Source organism: Acomys minous (assembly GCF_964271855.1).
Source record: "Acomys minous genome assembly, chromosome: 17".
NCBI classification, from domain to species: Eukaryota; Metazoa; Chordata; class Mammalia; order Rodentia; family Muridae; genus Acomys; species Acomys minous.
Genome location: NC_140500.1, coordinates 2,509,352 through 2,529,287, shown reverse-complemented (window position 1 = coordinate 2,529,287; position 19,936 = coordinate 2,509,352). Strand labels below are relative to the sequence as shown.

General features: G+C 49.8%; 1 protein-coding gene across 2 annotated transcripts in view; it reads left to right on the top strand.

Moving 5' to 3' along the window:
* The window catches only part of CCDC91 (coiled-coil domain containing 91), a 181,348-nt gene that overhangs the window by 111,184 nt on the left and 50,228 nt on the right, over window positions 1-19,936 (top strand). For both annotated transcript variants that reach the window (XM_084766575.1, XM_084766576.1), the window contains one exon: window positions 9,425-9,532. In XM_084766575.1, the coding sequence (XP_084622701.1) occupies window positions 9,425-9,532 (108 nt within the window). The remainder of the gene's footprint in view (window positions 1-9,424; window positions 9,533-19,936) is intronic.

Below are 19,936 nucleotides of genomic sequence, written 5' to 3'. Positions count from 1 at the left end.
CTCCCTCCCTCTCTCCCCTCCCTCTCTCCCCTCACTCTCTCCCCTCCCTCTCTCCCCTCCCTCTCTCCCCTCCCTCTCTCCCCTCCCTCTCTCCCCTCCCTCTCTCCCCTCACTCACTCCCTCCCTCTCTCCCCTCACTCTCTCCCTTCCTCTCTCCCTCCCTCTCTCCCCTCCCTCTCTCCCCTCCCTCTCTCCCCTCCTCTCTCCCCTCCCTCTCTCCCCTCCTCTCTCCCTCCCTCTCTCCCTCCCTCTCCCTCTCTCTCCCCTCCCTCTCTCCCCTCACTCTCTCCCCTCCCTCTCTCCCCTCACTCTCTCCCCTCCCTCTCCCCTCCCTCTCTCCCCTCCTCTCTCCCTCCCTCTCTCCCCTCCCTCTCTCCTCCCCTTCCTCTCTCCCCTCACTCTCTCCCCTCCCTCTCTCCCCTCACTCTCTCCCCTCCCTCTCTCCCCTCCCTCTCCCCTCCCTCTCTCCCCTCCCTCTCTCCCCTCCCTCTCTCCCCTCCCTCTCTCCCCTCCCTCTCTCCCCTCACTCTCTCCCCTCCCTCTCTCCCCTCCCTCTCTCCCCTCACTCTCTCCCCTCCCTCTCTCCCCTCACTCTCTCCCCTCCCTCTCTCCCCTCCCTCTCTCCCCTCACTCTCTCCCCTCCCTCTCTCCCCTCACTCTCTCCCCTCCCTCTCTCCCCTCACTCTCTCCCCTCACTCTCTCCCCTCCCTCTCTCCCCTCACTCTCTCCCCTCCCTCTCTCCCCTCACTCTCTCCCCTCACTCTCTCCCCTCCCTCTCTCCCCTCCCTCTCTCCCCTCACTCTCTCCCCTTCCTCTCTCCCCTCACTCTCTCCCCTCCCTCTCTCCCCTCCCTCTCTCCCCTCACTCTCTCCCCTCCTCTCTCCCCTCACTCTCTCCCCTCACTCTCTCCCCTTCCTCTCCCCTCCTCTCTCCCCTTCCTCTCTCCCCTCCCTCTCTCCCCTCCCTCTCTCCCCTCCCTCTCTCCCCTCCCTCTCTCCCCTCCCTCTCTCCCCTCCCTCTCTCCCCTCCCTCTCTCCCCTCCCTCTCTCCCCTCCCTCTCTCCCCTCCCTCTCTCCCCTCACTCTCTCCCCTCCCTCTCTCCCCTCACTCTCTCCCCTTCCTCTCTCCCCTTCCTCTCTCCCTCCCTCTCCCTCCTCTCTCCCCTCCCTCTCTCCCCTCCCTCTCTCCCCTCCCTCTCTCCCCTCCCTCTCTCCCCTCCCTCTCTCCCCTCCCTCTCTCCCCTCCCTCTCTCCCCTCCCTCTCTCCCCTCCCTCTCTCCCCTCCCTCTCTCCCTCACTCTCTCCCCTCCCTCTCTCCCCTCCCTCTCTCCCCTCCCTCTCTCCCCTCCCTCTCTCCCCTCACTCTCTCCCCTCCCTCTCTCCCCTCACTCTCTCCCCTCCCTCTCTCCCCTCCCTCTCTCCCTCCCTCTCTCCCCTCCCTCTCTCCCCTCACTCTCTCCCCTCCCTCTCTCCCCTCCCTCTCTCCCCTCCCTCTCTCCCCTCCCTCTCTCCCCTCCCTCTCTCCCCTTCCTCTCTCCCCTCACTCTCTCCCCTTCCTCTCTCCCCTCACTCTCTCCCCTCCCTCTCTCCCCTTCCCTCTCTCCCCTCCCTCTCTCCCCTCCTCTCTCCCCTCCCTCTCTCCCCTCCCTCTCTCCCCTCCCTCTCTCCCCTCCCTCTCTCCCCTCCCTCTCTCCCCTCCCTCTCTCCCCTCCCTCTCTCCCCTCCCTCTCTCCCCTCCCTCTCTCCCCTCCCTCTCTCCCCTCCCTCTCTCCCTCCCTCTCTCCCCTCCCTCTCTCCCCTCCCTCTCTCCCCTCCCTCTCTCCCCTCCCTCTCTCCCCTCCCTCTCTCCCCTCCCTCTCTCCCCTCCCTCTCTCCCCTCCCTCTCTCCCTCCCTCTCTCCCCTCCCTCTCTCCCCTCCCTCTCTCCCCTCCCTCTCTCCCCTCCCTCTCTCCCCTCCCTCTCTCCCCTCCCTCTCTCCCCTCCCTCTCTCCCCTCACTCTCTCCCCTCCCTCTCTCCCCTCCCTCTCTCCCCTCCCTCTCTCCCCTCCCTCTCTCCCTCCCTCTCTCCCCTCCCTCTCTCCCCTCACTCTCTCCCCTCACTCTCTCCCCTCACTCTCTCCCCTCACTCTCTCCCCTCCCTCTCTCCCCTCCCTCTCTCCCCTCCCTCTCTCCCCTCACTCTCTCCCCTCACTCTCTCCCCTCCCTCTCTCCCCTCACTCTCTCCCCTCACTCTCTCCCCTCACTCTCTCCCCTCACTCTCTCCCCTCCCTCTCTCCCCTCCCTCTCTCCCCTCCCTCTCTCCCCTCACTCTCTCCCCTCACTCTCTCCCCTCACTCTCTCCCCTCCCTCTCTCCCCTCCCTCTCTCCCCTCCCTCTCTCCCCTCACTCTCTCCCCTCCCTCTCTCCCCTCACTCTCTCCCCTCACTCTCTCCCCTCACTCTCTCCCCTCCCTCTCTCCCCTCCCTCTCTCCCCTCCCTCTCTCCCCTCACTCTCTCCCCTCACTCTCTCCCCTCCCTCTCTCCCCTCCCTCTCTCCCCTCCCTCTCTCCCCTCACTCTCTCCCCTCACTCTCTCCCCTCACTCTCTCCCCTCCCTCTCTCCCCTCCCTCTCTCCCCTCCCTCTCTCCCCTCACTTCACTCTCTCCCCTCACTCTCTCCCCTCACTCTCTCCCCTCCCTCTCTCCCCTCCCTCTCTCCCCTCCCTCTCTCCCCTCCCTCTCTCCCCTCACTTCTCTCCCCTCCCTCTCTCCCCTCCCTCTCTCCCCTCCCTCTCTCCCCTCCCTCTCTCCCCTCCCTCTCTCCCCTCCCTCTCTCCCCTTCCTCTCTCCCCTCCCTCTCTCCCCTCCCTCTCTCCCCTCCCTCTCTCCCCTCCCTCTCTCCCCTCCCTCTCTCCCCTCCCTCTCTCCCCTCCCTCTCTCCCCTCCCTCTCTCCCCTCACTCTCTCCCCTCCCTCTCTCCCCTCACTCTCTCCCCTCCCTCTCTCCCCTCCCTCTCTCCCCTCCCTCTCTCCCCTCCCTCTCTCCCCTCACTCTCTCCCCTCCCTCTCTCCCCTCCCTCTCTCCCCTCCCTCTCTCCCCTCCCTCTCTCCCCTCCCTCTCTCCCTCCCTCTCTCCCCTCCCTCTCTCCCCTCACTCTCTCCCCTCCCTCTCTCCCCTCACTCTCTCCCCTCCCTCTCTCCCCTCCCTCTCTCCCCTCCCTCTCTCCCCTCCCTCTCTCCCCTCCCTCTCTCCCCTCACTCTCTCCCCTCCCTCTCTCCCCTCCCTCTCTCCCCTCCCTCTCTCCCCTCCCTCTCTCCCCTCCCTCTCTCCCCTCCCTCTCTCCCCTCCCTCTCTCCCCTCCCTCTCTCCCCTCCCTCTCTCCCCTCACTCTCTCCCCTCCCTCTCTCCCCTCCCTCTCTCCCCTTCCTCTCTCCCCTCCCTCTCTCCCCTCCCTCTCTCCCCTCACTCTCTCCCCTCCCTCTCTCCCCTCACTCTCTCCCCTCCCTCTCTCCCCTCCCTCTCTCCCCTCCCTCTCTCCCCTCCCTCTCTCCCCTCCCTCTCTCCCCTCCCTCTCTCCCCTCCCTCTCTCCCCTCCCTCTCTCCCCTCCCTCTCTCCCCTCCCTCTCTCCCCTCCCTCTCTCCCCTCACTCTCTCCCCTCCCTCTCTCCCCTCCCTCTCTCCCCTCCCTCTCTCCCCTCACTCTCTCCCCTCACTCTCTCCCCTCACTCTCTTCCCTCCCTCTCTCCCCTCACTCTCTCCCCTCCCTCTCTCCCCTCCCTCTCTCCCCTCCCTCTCTCCCCTCCCTCTCTCCCCTCCCTCTCTCCCCTCCCTCTCTCCCCTCCCTCTCTCCCCTCCCTCTCTCCCCTCCCTCTCTCCCCCTCCCTCTCTCCCCTCCCTCTCTCCCCTCCCTCTCTCCCCTCCCTCTCTCCCCTCCCTCTCTCCCCTCCCTCTCTCCCCTCCCTCTCTCCCCTCCCTCTCTCCCCCTCCCTCTCTCCCCTCCCTCTCTCCCCTCCCTCTCTCCCCTCCCTCTCTACCCTCCCTCTCTACCCTCCCTCTCTACCCTCCCTCTCCTTCCCTCATATATAGCAGATCCAGGAAGAACTCCCAATACATTAAGCTTGAGGATGAGCCACTTTGTCATTTGCTCCCTACGTGCACAGCACCTGCTTGCCCCACACTCAGCCTTCACTATGCAATAACAATGATTTCTGGTTCGTGCTGCTCAAGGTTAAGCAATCAATCAGTATCCACCGTATTCTACCAGATAGGAGAGATGGCCGGAGAGGACCCAGGCAGTACTTCCCACATCCTGGTTTGCATGGCTGAAGCCCGGCGTGTCCCAATGGAGTGGACAGCTGGAGATCCGAGCTTATCCACCGGTGTCCGCCTCAGCTTGTGCTGTAGGAAGTGTGGTTGCAGAGTGGCACCTGTGAGAACACTTGTGTCGCGTGTCAGCCCTGCAGTCCTTGCCTCTCACCACTGCAGGTGTGTGGATACTGAAGACTGTGAGCTTAGGAGGCTCCCGAGGCAAAGAACGGACATGTTTGCAGTACAGATTTCTTTGTTTCATTTAGTGTGTTGGGACAGACCCCGTGGCAGTAGCCAGCAGAGAGTAGTGACAGGAGTCTCACATTCTGCCACTCAGGTGACCTCCTTCCTGCAGAGGGGTCTGTTCACATTCATCTCTCTAAAGGGCACATCTGCAAGGATGTATTTCCCTGTTAAATTTCTTCCCTGGTTGACAGATAAGAGAGAGTTGGTTAAATGTGTTCTGTATTGTGTAATAGACTCTGAGGACAGATAGCAGAGATTTAATGATCCGTAAAAACCCTTTACCTGTCTGTCTTGTTTCTAACAAGTGTGTAACCCACGATCAGATCAGAGAGGCCAAACTGGATTGTAATCCTTACATTCTAGGCAGCTCCGTGTGTCTTCCCAATGTGTGAGGACATGGAATTCTATACAGTTACATATTATTGGAGGATGTGCTGTACTAAAGCTACTTGGCCTTTGGGGGTGGGGCATGCTAATATACACAGTAAAAAATTTGGACAATATGTAGAATTTAAAATCTCTATGTCTCTGTGTTAGGGAAGGTTGCCGGCTTGCTCTGAGGCAGTGAGAAGATTTCGGTGGAAGAGCGACCCAGGATTCCTCTTGGCTGCCGTTATCAGCAGGCTTTGGTTACATGTTTTTGTAGGATAGCCATGTGACTCCCCCCATTTCGAAAGTCTTTGATGAAGTCTAGCTTGGGTTGACGGCAAACCTGCCAGGCCACCTCACTCTGTTTAATAGTGTGACTCTGTGTCTACTTAGTGACAGTCCGTGTGGCCTGCGGCTGACTCATGGGAGGCTTGGCTTCTGAGCAGGGCTTCTCTTGACTTCAGAGATCTGAGTTAACAGGTTTTGAGAATTTCAGGTGCTGCCTTTGCTGTGGTCCCCGCTGCCTGTGCCGCTGCCCCACAGCGCTGCTCCTCCTGCATAAGCCACCCAGGCAGGGGTGTCTTTAGTGCTGCTCCAATGGCCTGGCTTGAGCCCCGTCTCTCAGTCCTCAGTGCTGGTCCAGGCACCATGTGAGGAGCCCTCTCCTCTCCTTCTTCATTCCAGAGAGACCTGTACTTCATCAGTTGACCACACCAAGTTGAAAGAAAAAACAGGAATGACTTTAAATCTAGTGACTACTAAAATAACACTGACACCAGTTCTGTTCCAGGAGTCCATTTTATGTATGGACAGTAAGGACTCCAAGCCACAAGTCAGTCAGGAAAGTGTTAGAGCAGTGCTGCCTTGTAATGTCATCGACAGGAAGAGGGAAGCAGCCACCAGTATGAGAGAGAGCATCATTGCCCCCCGGGGGCAGAGGGGCAGCGGGTGGGCGGGGTGGGGTGGGGAGGAGAGGCAGCAGTTCTTCACACATAAGCAGGGAGCAGAGCTGACGGGTGCAGCAGCACGAGGTGTGGAGGAAGAGAGCTTATCTAGAGTAGAAGCCAGGTCCCTGCTGTCCCAACGCAGGCTTGCCTGTGCTTGACAGGTTCAGGTCTGTCCTGCCGCTGTGGCAGGCTCCCGCTCTGGTGTCCAGGCACTTCATTTAATCCCCCGAAGGCTGTTCCCGGCAGAGACTGCTCTTGCTCCCCTTTCTTTGTTCTTTCAAGGGAAACCATAGTTGTGATTCAAGTCACAAGGAACAAGATTGTGGCATCAGGGAGGCCAGCCCACATGGCAGCATTCCCAAAGGTTGAGGTGTCTGGAAGGCAAACATGCACAGCCTCTGTGCTGTGCTTAATTTTAGAAACTTCTTAATTTTAATGTGTTGTCCATGGCACAAAAGAAATTTTCACTGGGAGACTTCTGTGGTGTTTGAGGTATCGGCTCTTATGTTACTAGACCCTGTAACAAGGAGGCCAGCAGGAACCATTCCCTCTGTCCTGAAGGTTTTCTTTGGCCTTCACAGCCTCCGAAGTACTTTATAACGTGGCTAGACTGTGTTGGATTTCCACTAAGATCCACGCCCAATCCCGACGTTTCTCCTTTTGAATTGTGTATTAATGCTGCACTGGTCCTCGGTCTGCAGAAAAGCCTGTGGTGCCAGCACATTTCCACACACCCAGGATGGTAACAGACAGCTCCAGCAGCCTGTGTGACCTTGCTGGTGCTCTTCTTAGAGAGGCGGGGGGCGGGGGGAGATATGAAGAAAAGAAAGAAAGAAGAGGAATAAAAAAGATGAAATGGACAAACCAGAGAAACCTTTGATTTCTCAATTGAGTTGTTAAAAAACGTAGACAGTAGAGTCCCCCCCCCCCTTTTCTGTAAATGAAATAGAATTGAATCTGTGTCACTTCTCCTCAGACATGTAGTGTTGCTCCTGCGGCGTGGCTCTTCTCTTCTGCTGACTGGGTCACAGGGATTGCACATTTGAACGTGAATCAGGAGCCAGGATGAAGTAACTGAAGCCTTAAATCCAGACTTAGGCTTTGTTCCTTGCAGTTACCTTAAAGGACATGGCAGAAGACATATCAGGGGATGCTTACATCAGTGTACCTCTTCTCTCTTACATAAGGAGATATAGCTGTTGTTTTATTTAGTTACACAGAAAGCTAAAACCCAAGTGGCTACTGTGAGTATATTTTCGTGTGTCCAGGATGGGTAAAGGAAGGGTGGCTGTGCGGAGTTTCCGGGTTAGCCTGGACTGGGGCACTCACAGTCCCAGCGTTGAGTAGCTCCTGGGATCTCCCCCACTTGACTGCATTCGCTTCCTTTCTGGCCTCTTGGTTCCTCATGTGGCTGCTGTGCTGAGCCTCACAGGCAGGACCTGACACACACTGTGTGTAAGTGCTTGTCTTCATCTTTCTGTGGCCTGTGAGGTCTTTAAAGTATAGTGTGCGCGGCGTGCCCGCTCTGTGCGTTGCGTGCCTGCTCTGTGCGCTGCGTGCCTGCTCTGTGCGCTGCGTGCCTGCTCTGTGGATAAGAGATTGCATGAGTGTCTGTGGCTGAATCGTAGCCTGTCTGGTGTGGATTTTCTTGCTATTCATGAGCAACTCGTCCTCAAAAGCTATGTTCAAAAGAATAGGAATAGTGTGACTTGGGCAGACAGCCTTCAGATGCCGGCTTCCCTGTGGGAAGAGGCCGCTTGATTGATTGTCTTCCTGGAAGCACATGGGCGACAAGTTAGATCTAGTCATGAGCTCGAGGCAGCTTGGGGCCACAGCAGGTGGGGGAGTGAAAACAGTGCTTTCCACTGAGCCGCTCTGCACACTCCACATTCGGAAGGGAACGACAGGCGTTGGGATACACACCCGTCCTCCCAGGACTTGGGAAGTGGGGCCAAGAGAGTAACTGAGCTACAAAGTTGAGTTTGAGGGTAGCCTAGGCTACTTGACACCCTTCCTCAAAACAAGAAGGCATCCCTTACAAGAGACCTGGAATTGTTTCAAGAATATTGTTTCTATCATTCTTTAATTTAAAAAAAAATTTTATGCCAAGCATGGTGACACACCTTTATCCCAGAGTGACACACTTTAATCCCAGAACTTGAAAGGCAAAGACAGGCAGAGCTCTGTGAGTTCAAAGCCAACCTGGTCTACAAAGCCAGTTCCAGGCACACCAGGGCTACATAGTGAGATCCTCTCTAAATCAACATAAAACAAAACAAAAAGCTGAAAAGAAAAAATTTTAATCTAACAAATACTAATTTTTGTGAGAGGAAAATTAGAGATTTACAGCACCGAGTCCCAGCTCAGAGCATTCATGGCAGCTGCTGTGTGTCATTCCTGATGCTTCTGTGGTGGTCAGGGCAGGGCTGCGTGGCACTGGGAGACACTGTCCTTTGCCTTCCCGCAGGCACTAGCCTCACCCTTGCTGCTGCCCGGGCCTGAGGTAGAATTGCAAAAGAACCATTTTTCTGAGCATCTGAGATTTATCCAGGGGTTTAAAAAGTATTTTTAGTTTTGTAAAAAAAAAATAAAATAAGTGCATGCCTATTTATTTAGGACTCTGATGCATGTTGTTTCCAACTGAATAAGTCTATTTTCAAAACAAAGATTAAGAGATTTGGCTCACTTGTCTTTTACTGGTGAACATGCCAGAGTTCTGTTTCCTATAAGATGTGTCTGCCTTCAGTTTGTCTTCTGTGAGTAGCTTATTGTAACAGAGGTTTAATAACAGCGAATATGCTAAAGAGCCTTGTGCACACTTTGGGTGTTAGAGTCTATAAATAGCACATAAGATATTATGGGAACATGTTAGAATCACACGGTGTTGAAGAGAAGAGCAGGGCTGGCGTGTAAGCATGTCCAGGAAGGGGCGTGTTGTCACCGCCCCTTGCTGACATGACTTTCTTAGAATAGTGACATCTTCTGTCCCTTTCCAGCACCCCGGTGTCCATGTCCTACGATTCCGTCACAAGCCTTGCTACCCCTTATGAATACTGCTTTATAAGGCTGGCTTACACACACCCAGCCTCCCCCCTTTCATGTTGGGGGCATGAGCATCCTGGGGGGCAGGCCGTGGTGTCTGAAGTTGCTCAGAACCGCCATCTGCTTCCACTTGCCTTGTGGTCTCAAAGATCATGCTTGGCCCATGGGTACTGCAGCGTGCCCAGAGGATGTGGAGTCTTGTCAGCCAGTGAAATATGTCTGGCTTCCCCCCCTCCCCCACCCCCGCATCTGCATTCATTCCTGCTTCATCCTGTGTGGTCTCCACTGAGCTGACTTTGTCTTTAACAGAACTATTTACTTTCTTTATCATTTTCTATGGCTTGGCTTTTCTAAGGAGAAGGTGTTTGTAGAATCTGAGCCAAAAAAGTGTAGTATCAGCAGCAATAAAACCTAAAGACCGATGCTTTCTGCCCATGCCCTACACCCCACTGTCGTGCGTGCCCTGCGTGAGATGAAGGGCTGTCAGTCAGCTCCATGTTTGTCTGATCCAACTTTTTTTTTTTCTTGTTTTTAGGCACTTTTGCAGTCTTCAGTCAAGCAGCAGCTAGATGCCATCGAGAAACAATACGTGTCTGCTATCGAGAAGCAAGCTCACCGGTGTGAGGAGCTGCTGCACGCTCAGGTACTGACAGCATGCCCCCCCACCCACCGGTGCTCCCTGTCCCCTCCCCCACACAGGTGCTCCCCATCCCCCTCCCCCCCACAGGTGCTCCCTGTCCCCCTCCCCCACAGCAGGGCCCTTCTGTGTCAGCTGCCTGCTGGCCCCTCATGCCCCTGATGTGTCTGCAGAAGTGGAGCTGTTGAATTTTATGACAGACTAGGAGCAGGGCCACAGCCACAGCCCTGCACTATGCTCCCTAATCCATGGCCCTCTTACTTCCCTTCCTGAGTTACACTGAGGGTCGCAGAGTCACAGAAGGGAAAGATGGAGGGGTGCTCCAAAGTGTGCACATGGCTGTGGTGACAGATTCATCCATGACGTTCAGACTATAAGATTAATTTCTAATAGATAAACAAAAACTAAATACATCTACATAAACAGAGAAGCAACCTGTCGATTTTAGAATTTTTGACAATTCTGTGTAAGTACTGGTTTCTGTTGGAACTTTTTTCTTTTAATGTTTTTACAAGAAAAAACACTAAGCTAGTTTACATTAATTAAGCAATCAACTGAAGAGTGTTTATGGGTGTACCATATTCAGTGAGTGTGTAAGACACTTCCTGCAATGCTAGCTGACCCCCACGCCTCTGAGATCTTCCTGTCACTGTCCTCCAAACGGTGCAAGTTTGTGACCACCTGTAATTTCATCTCCAGGAAATCCAGCACCTTTGGCCTCTGTAAGCATCCGTGTGCATGGGTGTGCACACACACTCATACACACACACATATACACACCATACACAATTGAAAGTAATAAAAGAAAAAAAAGGGCAGGGGGCAGAGGATGGTTTTGTGTGTCTCCTCACCTCTTACTATTTTATTGTCGTCTGCTCATCTTGCTAAAGGGGAAGCCACAGGGCAGTTGGTTGTGTTTCTGTACACCAGATTCAGAATTCTCAAGCTCAGGGGATTATGAGTGTTAGGGTGGGGTGAGGGTCCCTGAAACAAACCCCATCGTCCAGGACACACCTGCCAGAAGTCTCCTGTGTTCATGTTTGTCTCCATCTCCTTGAAAAAGAGTTTTCACAGTCTCAAAAATGTCCTCTATGTTACCTTTTAAACGTCTTGTGATTTGGGGTATAGAAGCATACTGAAGTATACCAGTTTAAACTGATTTATGTGTGTGGTGTTGGAATTGGAGCAAACAAGTTTTTGATGTATTAATACACCACTTTCCACGTTCCTTTTGCTGAGAAAAAGGTAACTCTCCCATATCTGAATCTTCTGTGCTTGTCAGAAACCAGTTATCACGTCTACGTGGGTCAGAGCAGCTTCCTTCAGTTGCGCGTCCCCACCCTGCGCAGATGCCGTGTTTTATTTATGCAGGTGTCTCGTTGGTCTTGAACCAGGACGTGTAAAGCGTTCCATGCCCTGCCTGTGGTCCAGGGTTGCCTGGCTGCTGGATGTCTTCGGGTTCTGAGTAGTGCTTACATAAGCACTGCGATTTTCTACAGCAAAGCAGGGGGGCGTGTTGACAATTCTGCGTCAGGTGTGGGCTGTGTGTGCCTGGCTGTGAGCAGGGTGTGTCGATGTGTGTAGGGCTGACACATTGGTTTCATTTAAGGGTTTTCAGAATGATGAACTTTGCTGTCATCACCTCCTCCCACTCCAGCCATTTTCACTTATCCAGTTAGTGTTTGTTGCTACCACATAAAAGTGCAATCTATGAATTTTATATCCTGTAATGATTAAATATTTGTTGTTTTAAAGAAAGTAAATCCCAAATTGTTCAATTTTACTAATGAAGACTCAGGAACCAGATGCTGGGGTGAAAACCTGCTAGCTTAGAGAAGCAGTGAGAGCACCCAGCTGACCTTCCTCAGCTCAGGTCCCAGAAGGAAAAGGACAAAAGCTAAGAGCCCAAAGCCCAAGGACAAAAGCTTGCTAGCTCAGCCAATAGCCAAGGAGGAGAAAGCCAGAAGCCCAGAGCCAAAGAGCTCAAGGGCTAAGGGCCTCTTCTTCTCCAAGCTGCTCGAGTATCCTTTAACTCACCCTGAGCATCCTTTAACTCACCCTGAGCATGCTTTAACTCACCCTGAGCATCCTTTAACTTAAAGCCATCCCTTTCTATTTAATCCCTGGCAGCTGGTTTTTTGCTCTGCCTCTTGACCTAGGGTTAACTTTATCAAATCCTGTGTACAGAAAGCTCTAGATTAAAGATGTGTGCTAAGGCTGAACCACAAAAGACAGGTTTTTACAGTTAGCAATCCCAGGCATCACACTAGGATAAATATCCTACAACAAATATTACTTAGCAGTTTTAGCAGGTTTTTCTGGTAAAATCCATGGGACTTTCTACTTACGTTTTCTGAGTATAAGACACTTTGGCACCTTTCCTTCTATTCTGATATTGTCTTAGTTTCCTGTCCCTGTGATGCGACACCGTGACCAAGGCAACTTACGGAAGGGGGAATCTTTGGGCTGCCACTTCTAGAGGGCTAGAGCCCCTGATGGTCAGGGCAGCCTGGAACCTGAGTAGGAAGCAGAGCGTTCACACCTCAGACCCTAAACACAAAGCAAAAAGCCAACTCGAATGGGGGGGCGGGGGCTTCTGCTTTCTGAGCTTGGCCCTCTGCTTGCTTCTTCCCTTCTGCAGCAAGGCTGTAAACCTCCCTCAACAGTGCCAACAACCAGCGGCCAAATGTGCACACATGCCTGAGCCCACGGGGACTTTTCCCATTGGACCATCTTGCCAGGAGGGACCCTGTGGTGCTAAAGCAGAAGATGAGGAGGTGCCTAGTGCTGCTAGAGGAAAGTGCTTCCCTTTTCAGCTTTGGGTGTAACCCTGCTTTTATTCCTGAAGTAGATGTTGGATTTTATTGGTCAGCTGACTTTACGTGCTTCCTTTGGAGAAGTATATTTGTGTTTAAAGTTTTCATAGTGTCCCCTTGCTGTCCTTGTAGTGATGTGTTACGTCTCTTGTGTCCAGATATTGGTAATTTGTGTCATGTTTGATTCTTTGTTAATGTTAGAGGTTGATCAATCAAGGAGATTTTTGGTTTTATTGACTTCAGTTTGCATTCATTCTCTTAGGTCTCCAAGTAGGTACAGTCCTTTATTAAGAGTGTCGTGGACCTGCTGTACATGCAGGGAGTGTGTTTTCAAAATCATGATTTCACTTTCAATTAAAATGACTTTAATTTGTCTCATAACTGAATCTAGAAGCTTTTTAGTTCTTTTTTCTAGATGTTTTGCCGATGCATTTTATTTTATTGATTTCAAGTTTCATTCTGGTGTAGTGAAAGAACATACTTTATAAGATTTTGGTTTATTTTTGAGCTCTGGTGATGGCCCAGAATGTGTGTGTGTGTGTGTGTGTGTGTGTGTGTGTGTGTGTGTGTGTGTGTGTGTTTAATATCATCATTTAGATCTCTCTTTTGTTTGTCCTGCTCAGGACTTCTTTATTGTAATTTTCTGCCTGCCTATTGTGGCAGTTGTTGAGGGGAGATACTGAAATACTGTACTGTGCTCGTAGAGGTGCCTATTTTTCTGTTCCTGAGTGTCACATTTTAACTACTTGTAGAGCATTTGGCCTGCACACAGCTGAGGCACACACGTGATAACGTGTCCTTATGCTGCTGTGAGTACACATTCTCACCTGGTGATGCTGGCTGCAATGAGATACACAAGCAATGCACTTTTGTTTTGATTATTGTTAGTTGAGCATGCTTTCTTTTATGGCTTTGTTCTAGGTGAATTTTTGTTTTAATATTCCAAATGGGTTTCTTGTAGGAAGCATATAGTTGCATCTTGTTATTGGACCTAATATTTTTCTGGCTTCTGCTCATATTTGAAGGTTCTCAAATCATTTTTCTCAGTCAATTTTAAGGCTCATTTCTTAAGATCTATTTTAGGAACCAGCTTAAAATATTATTTGTTTGTAAAGTAGTTTTATTTCTATTTTTTGTTTGTTTTGTTTTTTTGCGTGTGTGTTTTGTTTTGTTGAGACAGGGTTTCTCTGTGTAGCCTTGGCTGTCCTGGACTCACTTTGTAGACCAAGTTGGCCTTGAACTCAGAGATCCACCTGCCTCTGCCTCCTGAGTCGTGGGTATAAAGTGAATTTTGAATTGAGTGTTTTAAAGGTTATTTATTGTTAGTAAGCACCTAGCCATGAAATATCTATATGTATATTTTTAATCTTATATGAAATATTATTTGTTACATTGTGGTTTCTCATATGTTCTTCAAAACATGTAAATTGTGTGAAGAAAGCTGATTGTATTTTTAAGATGACAGTTCAGTGTAGATAAATGTTTGAAATCTGCTTGGAAACACATGTGAGTACTTGCAGTTGTATGTGAGATGTGTTTCTTTTTACGTAAAATAGGCAGCACTGAAGTTATTGGCATATTTTATGATGAATCTTGTTCCCAGTATTTTGATAAAACTCTCAGTGCACGTTTTATATAATTAACCCCAAACAATAGCTTCTTCCACTTTTTCTTGTAAAGTTATAATTCATCTTGAAGCTCAGCCTTTCCTAGACTCATACCATGTGTGTCTCATGCACCCTATAAGGTGTCTACAGTGCATCCAGCCTGTAACCATGGTAACGTGAGCAGACATCTACTGTGTATCCATGCTGTAACCATGGTAACGTGAGCACCAAGCTTCCCCCATGGAGTTGGTGGTGGTGTCAGATGACTGCCAGCAACCATAGCCTTATGTTGTACTCAGTGTGTGGTGTTTAGTTTGTAATCAGTGTATCTGTCGCACTCTGTCACTGAAGAGTGTCCTGTCTGCTAATCACACTTACTGTGCTGTCCCAGCAGTAGCCTCCTGCAGCCCTTTGTTCACTCTGTCCTGATGACCAAGACTCCCCGTGAGGTAGTTTGGCCAGACCCACTCGGATTGTGTATATTGTACCTGTGCTGGTGGCACAATGACAGAATCATACAGCAGTGATTTCCTCCGAATAATAGTCCTCTTGTTAGCTAGTGAGTGTGTGCATCCAGGAATCAGCTTGGGTGTCTTAGTCTTCCGGTGCTGCGGTTTGAAGGAAGCTGAAGAGTCATTGACTCCTCCAGTCCTTGAATGGTGCTGCTGCTGCCTGCTGCCTGCTGCCTGCTACCTGCTACCTGCTCTGGCCTTTTCTGTCTGTGGACTAGTGCACTTTACTGGTCACGCAGTACACAGACTCAAATTTGTGGATGGGGACAGATGTGTTTCAGCCTCCAGCTCTGGAGCCCTCCCAGTTGCTGGGTTAAAGGTGTGCACCACCACTCCTGCTTCCGCCTTATTCTTGGCTGCAGGGTCCCTCAGTCACACCCAATCTCCTGAGTCACCTTGCTCTGGGAATCCTGTGTTAGTCCCTCACAGCTGGACACAGGAGGCCTGCTACGCCCGCCTGGCATTTGTGTGGCTTCTGGGATGTGGACTGACTCCTGCTGAGCCATCTCTCCAGCCCTAGATGGATTTACCTCTTAGGCAGCATTCTCTATGTTCTCACATGGGGTAGACTTACAGTCAGGAGTGGGTCAGCCGTTCTGGACTTGTTTACGTCGTGTCTCAGCTCAGTGGCCAGCGGCTTGCCATCCAGTGCAGTGCCCTCTGGGGCACTTTCTTCAGTGCTGCCTGGGATCCCCCGCCTCCGTTTGGTAGCATGTGCCCTCTGCTTGTGCTTTGGTGAATGTTACTATCGTGGCCTCTTTCTCTTGGGTGTGTTTTTTCTCTGACTGTGGGTGGTTTCCTCAGGCACATGCTACTCCATCGCTAGGCCTCTCTCTACTGGATACACCCTGTCTTTGTCCTGTCTAGAGTGGCCTGCTTGTCCCTGTTGGTGGATGCAGCCACACCCCTGCCTTGCCCAAGGCCTTGCAAATGTCATTTCTGGGTCTCTTCTGTCATCACTTCCAGTTACCAGTAGTTCAGGCATTGAATTTTCAGCAGGTGAGAACTTGAGAAAACAAACATTGATGAGCAAGACAAGGAATTTGACCAGAAACCAGGAAGAGGCTGGCTTGTACTGCGCGTGGCAGCTCGTTTCCTGAAGTAGATTCACTGTATGAAGTAACAATTGAAGAGCTGTGACCTCAGTGCCTCAGGCTGGCATGACAGCAAAGAAAAGGGTATTTCATCGCTCATTTCTCAGACAAAATATATTTCGGAGCTTGTGGCAGGTGGGACTCATATCATAGAACAGTGATATACTGTTATAAAATATAAGTGCATTCCAGAGGAGATCAATAAAAGCTGAGCAAGGAGGGAATATGAGCTCCAGTAGAAGGTGAGCTGTGATTTACACAGTCTTCTCCAAAGGGCGGGAGGCTGCAGCCATCAGAGCTCTCCTCCAGCCCAGGGTCCAGGGAGGCCGTAGCTGCTAGAGCTTTCCTCCAGCCCAGGGTCCAGGGAGGCCGCAGCCGCCAGAGCTCTCCTCCAGCCCAGGGTCCAGGGAGGCCGCAGCCGCCAGAGCTCTCCTCCAGCCCAGGGTCCAGAAGGAACCTGCAGGCAGGACGTGCAAGATGTGCAAGCCAGCCACAGAGCAGTGCGCTATGGGGAGGGTTGTGAGACTAACACAAGGTGTACGTGTAGAGACATAGACTCGCTTGGAGACACAGAGAGAGAACAAGCTTGGGGCCACACCCTCTCTAAACCCCAAGCTCAGTCAGCTGCAAGCTTAAGTACCTTCCTGACACAGAAGTAACTCCTTGCACTGCAGTGTCGACCGGTCTTGAGTTTCTGTCCTCTTGCTTGTCCTGAGGACTTAATGCTTCTTGTCAACCCCCGCTCACACCCCGTCCTTGTCTCGTCCCCTCCTCCTGGCCTGTCACTATGCATCTCTGGTGAGCCGCCTCCTCAGTGGTGTAGCCTGTAAGGCTCTCGTCAGCTCCTGTGGTTGTTCTGACTGCCCAAGGATGCTTCCGTGCACCCAGGCTTTTCTCTCTGCACAGTCTGTGGTCTTGCCTGCTGTATCTTAGCCCTTAGCAGAGTCCACAAGACGTTGGGAGCCTGTGTTCAAGTCTGTTACCGTCTCACCCTAACATTGTCAAATGCCCAGTGTCTGTCCTGCAGTCTGTTTGTTTAAGTAGAGGAATGAATTTCAGCGCAGAGTGCTAGAAGAAGATGGAAGGTGAGGGTTGGCTCCCATGCAGACTCAGTACAACCCTTTAGGTTTTGTCTGACTCAGTGGTTTCCCCTGTTGCTTTTGTATACTCATACTTACCAGGCAAAATGAGATGAAACTGTTGGTATCAGAATTCAGGCCTAATGAAAATTGTTTAATAGCAAGTATAACTAGCTCATTAAAAAATCTATGCAATGGTTATGAAATAGCAGCAATGTTGTCTAAACTGTGAAAGTGTTTTCGAACATTTTTATCTGTCAGGACCACTTGAGTCCCATTCATATAAAATAGGCAGATAAAGTGTGCCCTGAGACCATTTATCAGCCAGGAAAAACACATTTTATTAACTGCTAATTATTGTCTCAAGTGAAAACATAGGGTATGAGAGCAGATTGTGGCTAGCCGAAAGATTGCGTTCCTCCACCATGTGCTTTGCTTTGGTTTATTCTTTGCATACAGTAAATTTAATACATTTAATAAATTGTTATTGTAAACTGAAGCCTACTCCACTAGTAAGACCCTTGTTCCCTTTCTCTTGAGAGCCTTCATGAGTCACCATCCTCGTAAAATCAAACAAACTGTAACAATAAGTCAGGTTCACATGAAGATAGAAGCCAGGAGAAAACATCGGCCTCCGTGCTCTCGTCAGGATAAAGGAGCCGGCCCTCCTCTCCTCAGCATCTGGGAGTTTCTTCACTGTGTAGTCTCTATCCAAGTAAAGACCACTTCCTCTTTGACAGCGCTGACAGAGAGCAGCAGCAGCTCTGTCCAGGGGCTTTCCTCAGGGGAATGGGAAACAGCCTGTCCTGAGAGATGGTCCGCAGAATGACGTCAGTGCTCGTGGCTACACGCAGGAAACATCCGAAAAGAACTGTGTTCAAGCTGCGGACAGCAATTGAATGTGTGGGAAAAGAGAACTAGACAGCTGACTGCTAGCAACTGAATGAACCGTGTGTGGGCAGCTGTCCGCTGGGGCGGCGTCCGTGGTGCAGTGTGTCTGGTGTGTCTTCACTCTGCTTAGTGTCTCATGAATAGTTGGGGTGAAGCAGGTCCATTTCCACATTGTGTATAACACACTAGGAAGTGATTTAAACACCAGCATAGCAGCGCAGCACTGCGTCGAAAGTGAATAGAATATTAGGGTCTTACACTAAAATATTCTGCATCAATACAGCATTAGAAGGAGCCAAACTCAGCTGCACTATGTGCATTTAATATTTAGGCTTTAAACATCAAGTCGTAAGAGTTAAAAACCTTCAATCACCATAAATGGTAAAACAAGAAATTCCATGACAAAACCAAATTTCAACAATCTTTCCACTAACCCAGCTCTACAGAGGGTATTAGAAGGAAAACTCTAACACAAAGGTAACCACACCCAAGAAAACACAGAAAATGAATAATTTCATACCATCGAAAACAAAAGAGAGGAAGCACACACACTCACACTAATACCACCAGTATTGAAATTACATCATTGGTCATTAATATCTGTCAACATCAATGCATTCAGTTCCCCAATAAGAGGACACAGGCTGACAGAATGGATGTGAAAACAGGACCCATCATTCTGCTGCATACAAGAAACACACCTTAGCAACAAAGATAGACATTACCTCAGAGTAAACAGTTGGAAAAAAGGTTTTCCAAGCAAACAGAACCAAGAAACACACAGGAGTAGCTACTCTAATATGTAGTAATGTAGTTTTTTCAGTCAAAAAAGTAATCAAATGAGATGAGAAAGGACACTTCATATTCATCCAAGAAAAAAATCCACCAAGATGATGTCTCAGTCCTGAACATCTATGCCCCAAGTACAAGTGCACTCACATTCATAAAAGAAAAATTACTAAAGCTTAAATCAGACACTGAGCCCCACACATTAAGAGTGGGAGACTTCAATACTCCACTGTCACCAATGGACAGGTCAATGAGACTGAAACTAACTTTATGAATCAAATAGACCTAATATATCTATAGACCATTTCACCCAAAGACAGGAGAATATACCTTCTCGGCACCACACAGAACCTTCTCCAAAATTGACTATATGCTCAGTAACAAAGCAAGCCCAACAGATATATGAAGATTGAAATAGCCCCTTGTAGCTTATCAGACCATCATGGATTAAAGCTGGAACTTCAGAACAACAGAGACAAGGAAAGCCTACAAGCTCATGAAAGCTGAACAACTCTACCCAGTGACCATGAGGTCATGAAAGAAATGAAAGATTTTGATAATTCAATGAAAATGAAGGCACAACATACCCAAACTTATGGGACATAATGAAAGCAGTACTAAGAGCAAAGTTCATAGCAATAAGTGCTTTCATAAAAAAAAAATTGGAGCTATCTCATACTAGCAACTTAACAGCACATCTGAAAGCTCTAGAACAAAAAGAAGCAAATATACCAAAGAGGAGTAGACAGCATGAAATAATCAAACTCAGGGCTGAAATCAATCAAATAGAAACAAATATAGCAATACAAAGAGTCAACGAAACTAAAAGCTGGTTCTTTGAGAAAATCAAGAAGATAGACTATCCCTTAGCCAAACTAACTAAAAGGCAGAAAGATAATATCCAAATTAACAAAATCAGAAATGAAAGGGGGAATATAACAACACACTAAGGAAATCCAAAGAATTATTAGGTTTTACTTCAAAAGCCTATAATCCACAAAACTGGAAAATCGAAATGAAATGGACGATTTTCCTTGATAATACTTACCAAAGTTAAATCAAGACCAGGTTAACAATCTAAACAGTCCTGTAAACACCTAATGAAGTAGAAGCAGTCATCAAAAGTCTCCCAGCCAAAAATAAAGCCCAGGGTCAGATGGTTTTAACACATGATTCTACCAGATTTTCAAAGAAGAGCTAATATCAGTACCCCTTAAGCTACTGCACAAAATAGAAACTGAAGGAACATTGCCAAAGTCATTCTATGAAGCTACAGTTACCATGATACCTAAGCCATACAAAGCCCCAACAAAAAAAATTTTTGAGACCATTTTCCTTATGAACACTGATAGAAAAATACTCAGTAAAATACTCACAAATCACATCTGAGAACACATAAAAAGCATCATCTACCATGATCAAGTAGGCTTCATCCCAGGATGCAAGGATGTTTCACATATGAAAATCCACCATATAAACCAACAAAGAAAAAAAACTACATGATCATTTCATTAGATGCTGAAAAAGCCCCTTACAAAAATCCAAAACCCCTTAACGATGAAAATTTGGAGAGATTAGGGGTACAAGGCCCATACTTAAACATAATAAAGGCAATATACAGC